The following is a 17,611-nucleotide window of genomic DNA, read 5'->3' as shown; positions in this document are numbered from 1 at the left end:
CTACAACAAACATGTGTGCTGTTGGGGGTACTGGTGGACTGGAGTTGGGAAACACTGGCCTAGAGGGACCATTTGGCCCCTTGTTCAGCACACCAGCATACCATATCTGAACGTTTCACATCGCTGAATGTCTCGGCTGAAGCACCCTCTGTGTACAAAGCTTCTAATTAATAGACAGTAGCCTCATAGAGGAGGTCATAAGGGGACATGGATGGGACATGGGGGTTTTCTTACGAGGGCAGGTCTTGACGCAGGTGGCCCCGAAGTTGTACTTCCCGTCTGGGTTGTTGACCAGTTGGTGAAGGTTGCGGTCGTAGAGCAGAAGGCGCGGACACGAGTCTTTACATGTCCCGTCATCCTGAAAGTCCCGGCAGGCCTACGGCACCAAACAGGGCTATGTTCATTAAGCACCAAATGGAAGAAAACAGACAAACAGGAAATGGACTACCTGAACTTGTCCAATAAGAAACGCTTGTTTTCACTTTCTGTTGCAAAATGTCCTAATAAATACAGCCCAGCCTTCATTGACAGAGCAATTGGACCATAACAGCGCCGTATGCACAGATTCTAACACTGCATTCATATTTCACGGCTCAGTTTAGCCAGAGAGGAATAGGTGACGCCGGCTTATCTTACCAGCTTGGGACCAAGCCTGATTCTGTCAAAAAGCAGGGTTTATTCAGTGATAGAAAGGATCACCGGATGCAAAAGCAACACAATGTGGTTTCAATCATAAAGTGGATAGAAAACAGTGTTACTGGTGTACAGTATGTTGGTCACCAGCCAATACGACAAAAGGGAGCATCATAAAAGAGAAATAAATATGTGTGAAATGTGAAATGGAATGTGTGTCTGTTTCCTAACACATTTATTTGGTGAAGAAATAACTACAAAGAAGAAGGAAAAAACATAGTATATGTGAGAGATGCAATTGGCCTCCATTATTGACCTATGACTAGCTAGGGTTTTTTCAGACCACGTGACCTGACCAGAAAAAACTGGACCCTACTTAAAGCCTAACTAAAGCCCAGAATTGTTCATGATCACTCCTGTCCCACCCTATGACCCCAGTACAATGGTGGCATCTGTCTCTCTCTTCCTGGTCAGGTCACATGACATGAAGAAATACTCCCGACCCCAGTAGTGTGTGAAAGTGGCGTATGTGTCTGTCGGTCTGTCTCTCACCAGACGGTCTAGGTCTGGGTCCGATACAGTGTGAAGATGAGTTAGGGTTATGGTTAGGGTCTCTCACCAGACAGTCTGTAGGTCTGGGTCCAGTGCAGCCAGCAGCACAGTGTTCGTTGCAGCAGTCGATGGGAGACGGGCCCTTACACCTCTTAGAGCACTGCTGGGCACAGTTCAGCTTCGTCACTAAATGGAAGGAAAACAGAATCAGTAATGTGCAGGTGCCAGTTATGATATCATACAACTAAGCCCTTGTTTTGTCTTACACTACCGTTCAAAAGTTTGGTGTCACTTAGAAATGTCCTTGTTTTCGAAAGAAACAGACGCCTCACAGGTCTCAACGTCAACAGTGAAGAGGCGACTCCGGGATGCTGACCTTCTAGGCAGAGTTGCAAAGAAAAAGCCACATCTCAGACTGCCCATCTTAATCTTTTCTTTTTATTGGCCAGTCTGAGATATGGCTTTTTCTTTGCAACTCTGCCTAGAAGGTCAGCATCCCGGAGTCGCCTCTTCACTGTTGACGTTGAGACCTGTGAGGCGTCTGTTTCTCAAACTAGACACTCTAATGTATTTGTCCTCTTGCTCAGTTGTGCACCGGGGCCTCCCACTCCTCTTTCTATTCTGGTTAGAGCCAGTTTGCGCTGTTCTGTGAAGGGAGTAGTACACAGCGTTGTACGAGATCTTCAGTTTCTTGGCAATTTCTCGCATGGAATAGCCTTCATTTCTCAGAACAAGAATAGACTGATGAGTTTCAGAAGAAAGTTATTTGTTTCTGGCCATTTTGAGCCTGTAATCGAACCCACAATTGCTGATGCTCCAGATACTCAACTCAAGAAGGCCAGTTTTATTGCTTCTTTAATCAGCACAACAGTTTTCAGCTGTGCTAACATAATTGCAAAAGGGTTTTCTATTGAGCAATTAGCCTTTTAAAATGATAACACAACGTGCCATTGGAACACAGGACTGATGGTTGCTGATAATGGGCCTCTGTACGCCTATGTAGATATTCCATTAAAAATCAGTCGTTTCCAGCTACAATAGCCATTTACAACATTAACAATGTCTACACTGTATTTCTGATCAATTTGATGTTATTTTAATGGACAAAAAAAAATTGCTTTTCTTTCGAAAACAAGGACATTTCTAAGTGACCCCAAACTTTTGAACGGTAGTGTACCTTTCAACAATATTAGAGTATGGTTTACAGACTTACATGTCTGGCAGTGTTCTGGGCCGGGCGCCCAACATGAACCATTGAAGCATCCAGGATCACATTTTTCACCTACAGAAAATATATCAAAATAATAGTTCAAGAACTCTGCAACTTCAGTGTACTTCAATACTTTATAGTGTACTTTAGCACTTTAATGTTCAATAAAACAAAGTTGGAGTATTTGATAGTTGAAAGTTAAACATTACTAAAATGTTGGCTGCACTGGGTGAAGCAGCTTCCTGTTAATATCTAACAACATGAACAAATCTAGCCTCAAGGGTGTATAAAAACACAAAATATTGAATGGGATTATAGTAGGTACATTTATGTGACGCATTGTTTAATGTGCTGTAACATTGTCTAATGTGCTGTAACAGCAGCTCCTTACAGAGACGATTTCTGCTGGGTTCAGGTAACTGCATGTTGGGTTTGCTGTTACTGTCCACAATGTCCAACCACTGGATGGTCTCCATGTTACACAGCTGGTTGCCTGAGAACTTCACTCCTCCTTTCAGGATTTCTGGAAAATGGAGAGAGATGCGTTTATTTTCAGGTGGAAGCTAAATGTTGATGTGAATTAATTAATGTAATAAAACTGTGTATATTAAATAATCTATAACCCAACTCCAGCTCCAAATGCAACCATAGCTTTGCGACCACATCCTGGTTCAACCCTAACACTAGCCTCAACCCTGACCCTAGCTTCGTGTCCACATCTTGGTTCAAACCTAACCCTAGCCTCAACCCTAACCCTAGCTTCATGTCCACATCCTGGTCCAACCCTAACCATAGCCTCAATCACAACCACAACCCTTGCTTTATGTACACAACCTGGTTAAGCCCTAACCATAGCCTCAATCACAACCCTAACACTAGCTTAATGTACACAACCTGGTTAAGCCCTAACCATAGCCTCAATCACAACCCTAACACTAGCTTAATGTACACAACCTGGTTAAGCCCTAACCATAGCCTCAATCACAACCCTAACACTAGCTTAATGTACACAACCTGGTTAAGCCCTAACCATAGCCTCAATCACAACCCTAACACTAGCTTAATGTACACAACCTGGTTAAGCCCTAACCATAGCCTCAATCACAACCCTAACACTAGCTTAATGTACACAACCTGGTTAAGCCCTAACCATAGCCTCAATCACAACCCTAACACTAGCTTAATGTACACAAGCTGGTTAAACCCTAACCCTCAACCACAACCCTAGCTCCAGATACAACCCTACCCTAATCCTAGTTTATAACAAGGGCTCAGAGTTTCCCTGGTTTGGCTCTAGTATGTGAGAAGGCCCACAGTGACCATTCATTATGAAGCTGGGTATAGAGATTGCCTGGGCAGTGCAGGGACAGGCCTAGAGACTGACCTGTGAGGCTGGTCAGAGGCAGCTCGGTGGTGCCTGCTCCCATTGACTTGTTATAGTTTAGCAACACAGCCAGGGCAAAGCCATTGTCGTAGAGAGTGTGGCCTCGGATGATGCGCAGGTTGTCCAGGGGAATCCTGTTGGCTGTGTTAAGGGCGATCAGAACGTAGCCACCCACCTCCTGAATGGACTGGGGACAAACAAGGAAAGATTTGGGTTAGACCAGACCTAGAGGCTCCAGCTCAGGTCCTGCTGGTTTTCGCATCACCTGTCTACAACCTCATAGCTAGACAAGGTTCACACAAGGTTACTACCGGTAACCCACTGAACCTAGTCACAAGTATGAGCGCAACCTAAGAGACTATTTCAACTGAAGCTACAAGGCTCTAATGAGGTGTTTTGGACAGCTTACCCATTAAAATAGCTTTGGACCATGCCCGTAGGTTAAAACAAGCTTGTTAGATATTTTTTGCAGCTGTGATGTTTTCATCCAGTAATGCTTTCTCCAGACAAAGGGGTTCCTTACCTGTAGCCTTGTCCCAGATCTGTTTGTGCCATCTTGACATCTCCTATGGTCATTGTTCATAGGAGCTGACAAGACAGCACAAACAGATCTGGGACCAGACTAGCGTTCCTTTATCTTACCCTTAGGAAAGACAGATCATGGTGGTCCTCCATGTGGGTGACCTCCAGGTTCTCTAGGACAACAGTACAGTTGCTGTAGGTCTTGACCATGTTCAAGTAGTGGCCCTCTTTTGACCCCAGAAGGTTGAACCGGTTAGTGATGCCCTGGCATACTGTGGAGGAAAAGGGAGGAGATGATGATGGGAAATCATCCAGGAGAGTAGAAGAGAGAACATCTGAGTGAAAAGTGAGCGTACTTGAATTTCACAATGAACATTTATAGAGCTAGAGTAGTAGGCCCCTCATATAAAAACAAGTTGGTGAGCTGGCAAGAACAAACATGGCTGTTATCAAAAAACGGATGCCTTGATCCATACAGGAATATCTTAGCTACCAAGCACCCTTACATGGATAGTGATATTCATCATGCATAGTCTCTGTTAAAATGTACACTGGTATACCCAAGACAACAAAGTACACCGACTCTCTGATTCACTTCCGCCTCTATCCACACATGTGTCAGAGGAGCTTAAGTTAGCTAATTTCTTTGTTTGTAGGTGTGAGCTGTGCTGTGCACGGTCATACTTTGGCTCATTCAATAGCTGATCTGGATTGAATCTAGAATGGGAAATCGACCCCTACGATGCTGGTGTGCTCTGAGCTGGCCGACCATATTTATCTTGGCTCAGACTACAGTCGTGGTCAAAAGTTTGCTGCTTCAGTGTTATTTTTGTCAGATGTTACTATGGTATACTGAAGTATAATTACAAGCATTCCATAAGTGTCAAAGGCTTTTATTGACAATTACATTAAGTTTATGCAAAGAGTCAATATTTGCAGTGTTGACCCTTCTTTTTCAAGACCTCTGCAATCCGACCTGGCATGCTGTCAATTAACTTCTGGGCCACATCCTGACTGATGGCAGCCCATTCTTGCATAATCAATGCTTGGAGTTTGTCAGAATTTGTGGGTTTTTGTTTATCCACCCGCCTCTTGAGGATCGACCACAAGTTCTCAATTGGATTAAGGTCTGGGGAGTTTCCTGGCCATGGACCCAAAATGTTGATGTTTTGTTCCCCGAGCCATTTAGTTATCACTTTTGCCTGATGGCAAGGTGCTCCATCATGCTGGAAAAGGCATTGGTCGTCACCAAACTGTTCTTGGATGGTTGGGAGAAGTTGCTCTCGGAGGATGTGTTGGTACCATTCTTTATTCATGGCTGTGTTCTTAGGCAAAATTGTGAGTGAGCCTACTCCCTTGGCTGAGAAGCAACCCCACACATGAATGGTCTCAGGATGCTTTACTGTTGGCATGACACAGGACTGATGGTAGCGCTCACCTTGTCTTCTCCTGCAAGGTGTTTTCCGGATGCCCCAAACAATCGGAAAGGGGATTCATCAGAGAAAATGACTTTACCCCAGTCCTCAGCAGTCCAATCCCTGTACCTTTTGCAGAATATCAGTCTGTCCCTGATGTTTTTCCTGGAGAGAAGTGGCTTCTTTGCTGCCCTTCTTGACACCAGGCCATCCTCCAAAAGTATTCGCCTCACTGTGCGTGCAGATGCACTCACACCTGCCTGCTGCCATTCCTGAGCAAGCTCTGCACTGGTGGTGCCCGATCCCGCAGCTGAATCAACTTTAGGAGACGGTCCTGGCGCTTGCTGGACTTTCTTGGGCGCCCTGACGCCTTCTTCACAACAATTGAACCTCTCTCCTTGAAGTTCTTGATGATCCGATAAATGGTTGATTTAGGTGCAATCTTACTAGCAGCAATATCCTTGCCTGTGAAACCCTTTTTGTGCAAAGCAATGATGACGGCACGTGTTTCCTTGCAAGTAACCATGGTTAACAGAGGAAGAACAATGATTTCAAGCACCACCCTCCTTTTAAACCTTCCAGTCTGTTATTCTAACTCAATCAGCATGAAAGAGTGATCTCCAGCCTTATCCTCGTCAACACTCTCACCTGTGTTAATGAGAGAATCACTGACATGATGGCAGCTGGTCCTTTTGTGGCAGGGCTGAAATGCAGTGGAAATGTTTTTTTGGGGATTAAGTTCATTTTCATGGCAAAGAGGGACTTTGCAATTAATTGCAATTCATCTGATCACTCTTCATGACATTCTGGAGTATATGCAAATTGCCATCATCAAAACTGAGACAGCAGACTTTGTGAAAATTAGTATTTGTGTAATTCTCAAAACGTTTGACCACGACTGTAGACTCTTTCCACTGCTATTCAGGCTAGTTAAAACAAATGCCTAGCGACTCTGCACCGTGTCATCTCTGTGCAGAAATATATTGAGTTATTATTCACACACATGCAATTCATGGGGGCTATTATCTATTCCACTCATCTCCCTGTCAAAAGGAAGAATATTGGCAACATTAATGGGACGCTATCGGTCCATGAATACGGCCTCTACTGAAGTTAATGAACAGACAGGTTTTCGAGTTAGATAACAAGGATTATTTAAAGGTCTTGAACAGTCAAAATCATGTTTTTCATGAAATTGGTTGATATTTAGATTAATCCAGATCAAAGTATGATGACCAAAGTATGAAAAATGACTGTCACTTCTACATTAATGAAGTTTGATCATAAAGGTCCCCTTCCCCATGTCAAACACTTGGATTCAGGAGGCGGGTTTATTAAGGGGATAGGGTGACATCACCCTAACACTCATTTTATTACACCAATGGTAACATGATATTCTCTTACCTAATTTAAATAAGTACTGCCTTGTAACCAACATCGGAAAAGGTGTGTTTGTGGAGGGGTATGGTTTACAGTGAGGGACAAAAGTATTTGATCCCCTGCTGATTTTGTACGTTTGCCCACTGACAAAGAAATGATCAGTCTATAATTTTAATGGTAGGTTTATTTGAACAGTGAGAGACAGAATAACAACAAAAAAGTCCAGAAAAACATATGTCAAAAATGTTATAAATTGATTTGCATTTTAATGAGGGAAGTAAGTATTTGACCCCCTCTCAATCAGAAAGATTTCTGGCTCCAAGGTGTCTTTTATACAGGTAACGAGCTGAGATTAGGAGCACACTCTTAAAGGGAGTGCTCCTAATCTCAGCTTGTTACCTGTATAAAAGACACCTGTCCACAGAAGCAATCAATCAATCAGATTCCAAACTCTCCACCATGGCCAAGACCAAAGAGCTCTCCAAGGATGTCAGGGACAAGATTGTAGACCTACACAAGGCTGGAATGAGCTACAAGACTATCGCCAAGCAGCTTGGTGAGAAGGTGACAACAGTTGGTGCGATTATTCGCAAATGGAAGAAACACAAAAAAACTGTCAATCTCCCTCGGCCTGGGGCTCCATGCAAGATCTCACCTCGTGGAGTTGCAATGATCATGAGAACGGTGAGGAATCAGCCCAGAACTACACGGGAGGATCTTGTCAATGATCTCAAGGCAGCTGGGACCATAGTCACCAAGAAAACAATTGGTAACACAGAAGGACTGAAATCCTGCAGCGCCTGCAAGGTCCCCCTGCTCAAGAAAGCACATATACAGGGCCGTCTGAAGTTTGCCAATGAACATCTGAATGATTCAGAGGAGAACTGGGTGAAAGGGTTGTGGTCAGATGAGACCAAAATCGAGCTCTTTGGCATCAACTCAACTCGCCGTGTTTGGAGGAGGAGGAATGCTGCCTATGACCCCAAGAACATCATCCCCACCGTCAAACATGAAGGTGGAAACATTATGCTTTGGGGGTGTTTTTCTGCTAAGGGGACAGGACAACTTCACCGCATCAAAGGGACGATGGACGGGGCCATGTACCGTCAAATCTTGGGTGAGAACCTCCTTCCGTCAGCCAGGGCATTAAAAATGGGTCGTGGATGGGTATTCCAGCATGACAATGACCCAAAACACACGGCCAAGGCAACAAAGGAGTGTCTCAAGAAGAAGCACATTAAGGTCCTGGAGTGGCCTAGCCAGTCTCCAGACCTTAATCCCATAGAAAATCTGTGGAGGGAGCTGAAGGTTCGAGTTGCCAAACGTCAGCCTCGAAACCTTAATGACTTGGAGAAGATTTGCAAAGAGGAGTGGAACAAAATCCCTCCTGAGATGTGTGCAAACCTGGTGGCCAACTACAAGAAACGTCTGACCTCTGTGATTGCCAACAAGGGTTTTGCCACCAAGTACTAAATCATGTTTTGCAGAGGAGTCAAATACTTATTTCCCTCATTAAAATGCACATCAATTTATAACATTTTTGACATGCGTTTTTCTGGATTTTTTTGTTGTTATTCTGTCTCTCACTGTTCAAATAAACCTACCATTAAAATGATAGACTGATCATGTCTTTGTCAGTGGGCAAACGTACAAAATCAGCAGGGGATCAAATACTAGGGTGCGGCAGGTAGCTTAGTGGGTAAGAGCGTTGTGGCAGTAACCGAAAGGTCGCTGGTTCTAATCCCTGAGCCAACTAGGTGAAAAATCTGTCGATGTGCCCTTGAGCAAGGCACTTAACCCTAATTGCTCATGTAAGTCGCTCTGGATAAGAGCGACTGCTAAAATGACTAAAAAAAAATTAAAAAATAATTTTTTCCCTCACTGTATGTCTTCAGCCAGCATGGAACAAAAGAGGGGGAAGGGTCATTCAAAACTCTGACGCAGTTGTCAAGTTAACACATCCGTGAAAAGTATCACAAGAGACCTGCCAAATATATATATTTTTAAAAAGAGGTAATTGATGCAATTTCAATGTTGTTTGAGTTGCTTTGTTTGTCACCAAGTTTGCTTGAGATTATTTTACTGCAACACTGCATCCACGTTTCTTGACATAGTTATTTCAAAGAGTTCTCAGTCAAGGCAAGCTCATTAATACTTTCAAGCAGAAATGTGCATCCTGTAGCACTAACTCCAAAAGGTTTTGGACAATGTAAAGTCCATGGAGAATAAGAGCACCTCCTCCCAGCTGCCTCCTGCACTGAGGCTAAGAAACACTGTCACCGCTGACAAATCTACGATAATCGAGAATTTCAACAAGCATTTTGCTACGGCTGGCCATGCTTTCCACCTGGCTACTCCTACCCCGGCCACCAGCTCTGCACCCTCCGCTGCAACTTGCCCATGCCCCCTTCTCCTTCACCCAAATTCAGATAGCTGATGTTCTGAAAGAGCTGCAAAATCTGGACCCCTACAAATCAGCTGGGCTAGACAATCTGGACACTTTCTTTCTAAAATTAGCCGCCGAAATTGTCGCAACCCCTATTACTAGCCTGTTCAACCTCTCTTTCGTATCGTCTGAGATCCCCAGGGATTGGAAAGCTGCCGCGGACATCCCCCTCTTCAAAGGGGGTGACACTCTAGATCCAAACTGTTACAGACTGGAACGAACTGCAAAATTCTCTGAAGCTGGAGACACTTATCTCCCTCACTAACTTTAAGCATCAGTTGTCAGAGCAGCTTACCGATCACTGCACCTATACACAGCCCATCTGTAATTAGCCCACCCAACTCCCTCATCCCCATACTGTTATTTATTTTGCTCATTTGCACCCCAGTATCTCTATTTGCACATCATCTTCTGCACATCTATCACTCCAGTGTTAATACTAAATTGTAATTATTTTGCACTATGACCTATTTTTTGCCTTACATCCATAACTTACTACATTTGCACACACTGTATATAGATTTTATATTTTTCTATTGTGTTTGTTTATCCCATATGTAACTCTGTGTTGTTGTTGTTTTTAATCACACTGCTTTGCTTTATACATTTTACATTTTAGTCATTTAGCAGACGCTCTTATCCAGAGCGACTTACAGTTAGTGAATACATATATATTTTTTATACTGGCCCCCCGTGGGAAACGAACCCACAACCCTGGCGTTGCAAACGCCATGCTCTATCAACTGAGCTACATCCCTGCCGGCCATTCCCTCCCCTACCCTGGACGACGCTGGGCCAATTTGTGCGCCGCCCCTGGGCCAGGTCGCAGTTGTAAATGAGAACTTGTTCTCAACTGGCTTACCTGGTTAAATAAAGGTGAAATAAAAATAAATAAATCAATAAACTTCCCGCCCACTCAGCCTGTCTTTTCAAACTTCCTGGTAGATAGCCATTAGAGAGAACGTTTTTTTTTTGTTGTGCATTTCTATACCCCAAAAATAAAATGATATTTTAGTCACTCAAAAGGCTTTTTTACATGGGAATCAGAATGACTGTTCGGGACCTTTAAGACATTTTGGAAATTAAAGCCGGAGACATATTGGATTACAACTCCCATTCTTGGCACAATAAAAAATGTTGCAGGATCTTCCAAGTATTGATGATGTGTATGTACACACAGGCTCTAGCAACAACAATAGAGCCATTGAGTGAGCCAGTACAACAACCGCCTACGATAACAGGCTGATAATGCTCTAATCTACTCTTACATAACCCGTTTGGATAAGACAAAGCAATGAGGCACTATTAGAGTTAAGAATAAAGAAGAAGAAAAAAGGATCCTTTACATAGTAGTAGAGACTGACTGAGGAGAATGTGGGTCTGGAGGAAACAGTTCACCTTACTGACTTCCTGTTCATTCTGTCTGTCTGTCTGTCTGTCTGTCTGTCTGTCCCTTGAGCTGGTCTGACAGGTTGTTGAGACTGACATGTGATACTGTGAATCAGGGGCACATGAGGAAAGACGCATGCTTTCCCAAGCATCATTACACACTAAAGACCACAAGGGATCAACTATAGACGACTGTACAGTACATAGTTAAATATGGAATAAAATTCACTTTTAACAAACAGAGTAGCCTGGAATCGAACCAGGGACCCTCTGCACCACAACACTTCACACACACTAAGCAGCAATCTAACCAATCGCTCTAACAAAAGCTATGGTCGTGGTTGCGCAAGCGCGACACTACTTTACTTTAACTTCTGTTAATTTGTCCCTGGTGTCAGAGTAAGAGCTTTGGGACAATAAGGGAATGTATCTTCCTCAAATTCCATTCAGTAGCTATGTTTCCATCCAATTGGCGTCAGATTGTCATGCAAATATTCTAAAATCCGCATAAAAACAATATGCGCATTTTCCCACCAGAGATGTGTTTCCATCAAATTGACTTGTTGCTGATAAAAGGCTGTGCGTGATGACGTACTGCACATAAAAATACCATTTGGAGGTTAAATTCCCATGTACCAAATAAAAAGTACAAGTGAAATGGGTTTCCATCGCATTTTCAACTCTACTGATGTTGTGTTATATAACGAGTGTGCCCACTCTGGTATTGGCACGTGCGCTCTAACCAACTGCGCTATCTGCTAGGACACGTGTATACATGATGAGATTATTATTATGGACAAAATAGTGAGATTATTTGTATTTGTCAAACGGCAGCCAAGCGTCGATTATCATGTCACCAGAAAAAGACCCTCGATATTCATCGGAAAGGATCATCAAACTCATCACCTTGCACTTTCACCACCCTGTGAAGTTCATCATAATTTATTTAATCTACAGCCTAATAAACTGCATGCTTTCCACGACGAGTCGTAGTGGGAGGACCACACAACATGTCATCGCTCGACTCCAAATTTATTTCGACATGATGGTTATTATATCAGTATTTGCGCATAAAAGCGTTTCCACCGACATTTCTCGCATAATTCATTTTACCGACACAAAAACATCCCACCTTATCTGCGTATTTTGTTTTGTCGACATTTGCAAAGTTTACTGAAAAATTATGTTTCAATCAGGCCTGTCATGACATGTTTTATCAGACATGTTCTTTACTCGCATAAAATGATTGTTGTAGTGTTCCTAGGAATACATTCCTAAACATGCCTGGTCTTGACTGCAAAGCCAGAACACGCTCCAGAACTCAAGCAGCAGCCTCAGCATAAGACACACCTAACTAACACAACACTATGCTGTCGTACACTGGCCTTTTCATTGCCAAGAATGGAGGAAATAAACATATCATTACTAAGGATTATTATTCTATCAAAGCTTGTCCTAGAAATGATACCATGGAACTTCATAATGGAACTGGCAACACAAATGTCAAAAGTACAATCTTACTCTATTTATTTACTCCTTCCATGGTATACTTCACTTGTTTGTTATTGCTAGCTCTTGTGATCAGTTGAGATGGGCTAGCCTGGTCCCAGATCTGTTTGTGCTGTCTTGCCAATTTATCTGGTCATTGTCTTGCAGAAAACAAAGGAGCTGGCAATACAGCACAAACAGATCTGGGACCAGGCTAGTGATGAGGCCAATCAGAGAGAGAGTATAGGACATGAACAGCTGTGTTCCTCTGTGAAGCCATTATGTTCTAGTCCTCATTAACACCCTGACATTAACCCTTACCTTCCACTCCACTGGCCTAACTAAGGTTACGTCCCAAATGGCACCCTATTCTATTTATAGTGCACTGCTCTGGTCAAATGTAGTGCACTATATAGGGAACTGGGTGCTATTTGGGATGCAGACTAACACCCTGACTCTGGCAATTGAGGCAGACCCTAACACCTTAATGCCTAGCAACAGAGGCAGATTTAGGACGCTACTGTAGCAAGCTGCCTCTTGTTTTAATTAGGAGAGGCATGATGTGAGATTTAATAAATGTAATGAACTCAATTAGGACTGACAGAAAGGCTGAAGAGGAATAAACCAAAAACATCACAACGTGTGTATATATACAGTAGTAAGAGGAAATGCATTAACGTATTACCATAATTTGACATCACAGATAGATCATCATAGGGAGTGATATCATATTATCACAGTTGTGTGCCATAAGATTGACTTACAATATCAAACTACACGTTCAGCTACAATCAAGCCTAAAACATGGCCATGTGTCTTGTCATTGTTGCCCTTCTCTCATTGAGAGGTTATCTATTGAAGAATTCCAATTAAAGATGAGAAAAGGTCGAAAGTTATTGTTTACAATAACACATCTGAGGGCAGGGTGGCTTGCTGTCTTCTTACATGTCAGTGGTACATTCAATCTGATGAAAAAGTGTGTGTGTGTGTGTGTGTTTTTGTGTGTGTGCAAGCCATGGTAAACATTGCACTGTATTTGCCTACTGATTTCATCAACAGTTTAATGGCAGACCCAGGCAGTGCTCTAAACGACCTGACCATAAAACGACTTACTGCATACGCCACGACAAGAAGAAACAAAAAAACAAAGTGAATCCACTTCAAAAGTTGTCCACTATAAAAGGAACGGCCCTGGTCTAAAGTAGTGCACTTTAGTGAATGCCATTTCAGATGCAGCCCAAGTCCTTTTAGAGGATAGAATAGCACTACGCTCATGATTAAGAGAGAATCAAAGATTTATAATGAATACCAGATTAATAGTTACAATTGAAAAATAGCTTTTGTGCAAATGATGCAATCATCTGCCTCTACATGGATCTGAGAACCATTAAAATACCTTGGACACATCCCTAGTTAGATATTATTCCATTACAATCCTTCATGAGAACTGAATGTGGAAATACTTGAAATTGTTTTTGTTGAATGGAAACTACAACTCAAACCGGATGCTCCATTTCTTTTGTCACACCTGATGCACGTTTGACTCATCAAGAAAGAGAGTACTGTCACTTTACGTAAGATGCACAGGGAGTGATTTCTGATTAAGTCAATGGGATGAGTGAGGAGATAGTTTGTGAGATTGATAGAACGCTTCACTTCCTCTCCCCCAGCTGCGGTGACGTCACTTACAATGCCAGAAGCCAAGGAGGAGCAGGCAGGGAGTGGCGGCTCTGGCAAGTCTCCACAACCTCTACCTCTTTGTGTGTGTTATGTAATCAGGTAGACAACTTCCTGTTTGAGAGACCCAGGTGTACAGAACATTCCCTGGAGCGCCCTGTACTGAAGCAGCCACAATGCCGCTCGCACGCATACACACGCGCACGCGCGCACACACACACACACACACACACACACACACACACACACACACACACACACACACACACACACACACACACACACACACACACACACACACACACACACACACACACACACACACACACACACACACACACACATCCTAGACTAACCTGATCATTAGTCATCTGAACTTGTTCCAATGTGGGGTCACATATTTGCCCTTTGATGTTTGCTTGCTGGACTAGTGTTAGAACTCAAGGTTGTGAGAGCAGATTTCTGTTTCTGGAGGCTATCAGATCTTTAAACTGCAGGACGTGTAATGAGGTAGCTACTTCATCTCCAAACGTTAGTTTATTAGTCCATTAACATTACATTGTTATAAAAAGTTGTTTCTAAAGAGTGTTTGCAAGGAACCTCTGTAGGCCTATTAGGGTGAGGAATTTGGCCAAGTTGAATTCTGTATCAAGAATTGCTCTAATTTCACCAAAGCAAACGGTAAACAATATTCATATGCCAACTGGGTTGTACTAATGTATCTATAGCCTATCTTCAGTAAAGGTAATGATGATTGAAAGCCTGTTGTACTGGGGGAAACAGAAATGACCCAACAACGTTGTTTCCTTCCCCTCATTTACTACCTGCAATTCAATTACACTGCAGCCAGAGTCTGATAATTACATTAGTGACATTTTACTCATAATTAAAGGGAAGTGGCTATGTTAATTTATATTCTTGTTTATTTTCTCCCTCCCGAAGAAAGAATCACAGCAGAGCATTATTGTGTGTAACCCAACCGCCAGTGTTTTCCTCTCTTCATTACAAATCAATTCAAATACTAATTTCCTTAGTAAGACTTCGGCTGCATTTCTATTAATGCAGAATGATAGTATCATCAATATAAAATTAAATACATGTAATAAATTGTATGAGTCAGAAAAGTTTAATAAGAATAATCATCTATTTCTTATTCAGCAATCTATCTCTTAAACGCAAAGACACCATGCTTCTGAAGGGGAAAACAGATGCATTGTGTAGCAGTTCTTCTGCTTTCCTTGGATGCAGTACAAAGTATAGGCTCCTCGGGGGTGCAGTGCACTGCCTCAAGTTTCCATCCAGACCCCCAGATTTGATGGGAGCATAATCTCAAAGGCCCACTATCAGAGGGAGGAAAATAAAGCACTTCCCCCATACTTCCTGTGCGTTGAGCACAAACTTCCTCCTCCCTCTTCATCTCCTCCTTTCTGATTGGCTGATGTTGACGAGGGGGTGAGGGGTTAAGTCCCGATTTCACAATATGATTAAAAGATAATACTTTGGTTTACTAATGCAGTTAACATACACAGGTATGGATCGTAATAGAAAACCTTCATTCTGAGAAGTACCCTGTTTAGGCCTAGTGTGCATGAATAGGCCTACAGACTTGCAGTTAAACAAACCCTTCCTAATATCCTGTTCTTTGTACTGTGAGGCCAGAGGAAGACTTCATCTTCCTCTGCGTGGGAGATGCATGTAGCATCAATCCCTTTGAGACAACAACTTGGGGCGTCTCATAAGAAATGGGTCCACAATGGGAGTGGAAGGTGGCGGATACTCCCCCCTCCCCCCCATCTTCCACACACACACAGAACGGATGGATGCAACTACACAGCAGGCCCCTCTGACTTTTGCATGGGGTCAGTGCTGTCAGAGCTATGCTGAATATGAACTACGATGCTAGCCCAAATGCTGCCTGGGTTGTTGTCCCAAGGGTGGCTGGGAGAATGTTCTAGTTCTAAGCCATAGAGGAAGGAAGGTGATTTAACCAACCCAGCCAGATGTTGAAGAGCCACTGTGGCTGAAGCTGTGCTGTATACTGTAGTGAGAGAGAGGGACATCTTTAAGCCTCATCCTTAATAGAGGAAAATGAAATGGCTGCCTGTACCCCTCAGGGTTGCAGAGAGGACAAAACACCAGTGAATGCTGTGAATGACCGATGATCCCTTCTAACTGTGTTCACTTTAACTTACGTTAATCTATCTGGAGAGCAGATTGAGTCCTCTGTAATCACAACACAACTCCATGACTTCTCACTGGAAGAGCTCTTACAGTTTGAGCTGAAAGTAAAGGCTTTGAAAATGTTGTCTTTGGAGCGGTTTGGTCCTTTAGAAGCTGAGGGAAAAGAGACCAAGTAAAGGCCAAAAGGCTAATGTTTACCCCAGTCAGAGAGTGTTTCTGTACAAACACAGAGTGTTCTCTAACAGTCACTGAGACACTCCAGATATCTGCAGCAGAAGGGTCAGTCATATGTTTACTCTGTGACCCTGTGGTGGAATGCTGGTTGTAAGTTCCTTACAAACACACAGGAATAGACCCAGTCACTCTGCACTGTTGCACAGCACACACACCGTTTCTTGTAAGTCGCAACAATAACTAAGAAGGGGGGCGAAGTTCATTTGGTGTCAAATGAAAGACAAGAGTCTATATGCTTGAGAAATTAAGGCATTTATACGTTTTTCTATTTATTTTTTTCATCCCAAATATTTGGAATAAGCAAAGGCTTTGATTTCTGGTCAAACAGATGGAAAAGGGATCTAGCAAAAACATCTAGCAGAAAAAGTCTTAAGGTATTAGAAATACATTACACACATACACAATCATGTTGAAGTAACAACGCCTGCCAACTTATATCAACATTTATATTTAGTTTTGCAGAAATGGTGCCTTCTGTACGTTTAAGAAACATTTCCTAGTCTTGATATTTTCAAATTTCCCCTCCGATAGTGAAGGTTCACAGAAGTACAAAAGCTGAAGAACATGCGCACATCCAGGTACTTTCCTGTAAAGTAAAGATAGACCTACCAATCAGTAAGTGTTTTTACTAAAACAATTTGGTTTATGATTTATTAAGTGATTAAAATGCATCATTCTGTTACCAAATCGGTGGCCCCAAAATCAAGAACCTAATACATTTTTAAAAGGTGAAGCTCATTTACTGCATTTCTATACAATTTAAAAACACTAAAATGCTACTTGGAGAACAGCAAAAACAAACAAAAATGACCCCAGCCAATATACATTGGTTGCTGTAGCTTCATTCACCTCAGTCGATCTACATTAACTCAGCACCGGGATTAAAAGCTATAATTTAAGAGGGATCTGTTAGCCGATTTTTTTGTTTCTACACATTTTGACCATGACTTTTGCCAGGTTAATATGATATCTGAGTGAGAGTGACCTAACAAAATCAATGGGGGACCCCTGGAGGTCAGGGCCCCTGGGCAAGTGCCCTGCGTGCCAGTCGGTAATTCGGCCATGATTACTACAAGTTTAGATAGCTGGCTAGACTAGAC

The 17,611-nt window shown here is 42.7% G+C and overlaps 1 protein-coding gene across 1 annotated transcript in view; it reads right to left on the bottom strand.

Moving 5' to 3' along the window:
* The window catches only part of LOC121581068 (epidermal growth factor receptor), a 72,510-nt gene that overhangs the window by 19,968 nt on the left and 34,931 nt on the right, over nucleotides 1–17,611 (bottom strand). The window contains exons 2-7 of the mRNA XM_041896436.2: nucleotides 4,422–4,573; nucleotides 3,780–3,966; nucleotides 2,787–2,918; nucleotides 2,399–2,467; nucleotides 1,253–1,371; nucleotides 235–376 (exon numbers count right to left, since the gene is read on the bottom strand). Of these exons, the coding sequence (XP_041752370.1) occupies nucleotides 235–376; nucleotides 1,253–1,371; nucleotides 2,399–2,467; nucleotides 2,787–2,918; nucleotides 3,780–3,966; nucleotides 4,422–4,573 (801 nt within the window). The remainder of the gene's footprint in view (nucleotides 1–234; nucleotides 377–1,252; nucleotides 1,372–2,398; nucleotides 2,468–2,786; nucleotides 2,919–3,779; nucleotides 3,967–4,421; nucleotides 4,574–17,611) is intronic.

This window comes from Coregonus clupeaformis, chromosome 14, assembly GCF_020615455.1.
Source record: "Coregonus clupeaformis isolate EN_2021a chromosome 14, ASM2061545v1, whole genome shotgun sequence".
Classification (NCBI taxonomy): Eukaryota; Metazoa; Chordata; class Actinopteri; order Salmoniformes; family Salmonidae; genus Coregonus; species Coregonus clupeaformis.
Note: the sequence above shows the minus strand (reverse complement) of the source record. Positions and strands in the feature narration are given on the sequence as shown.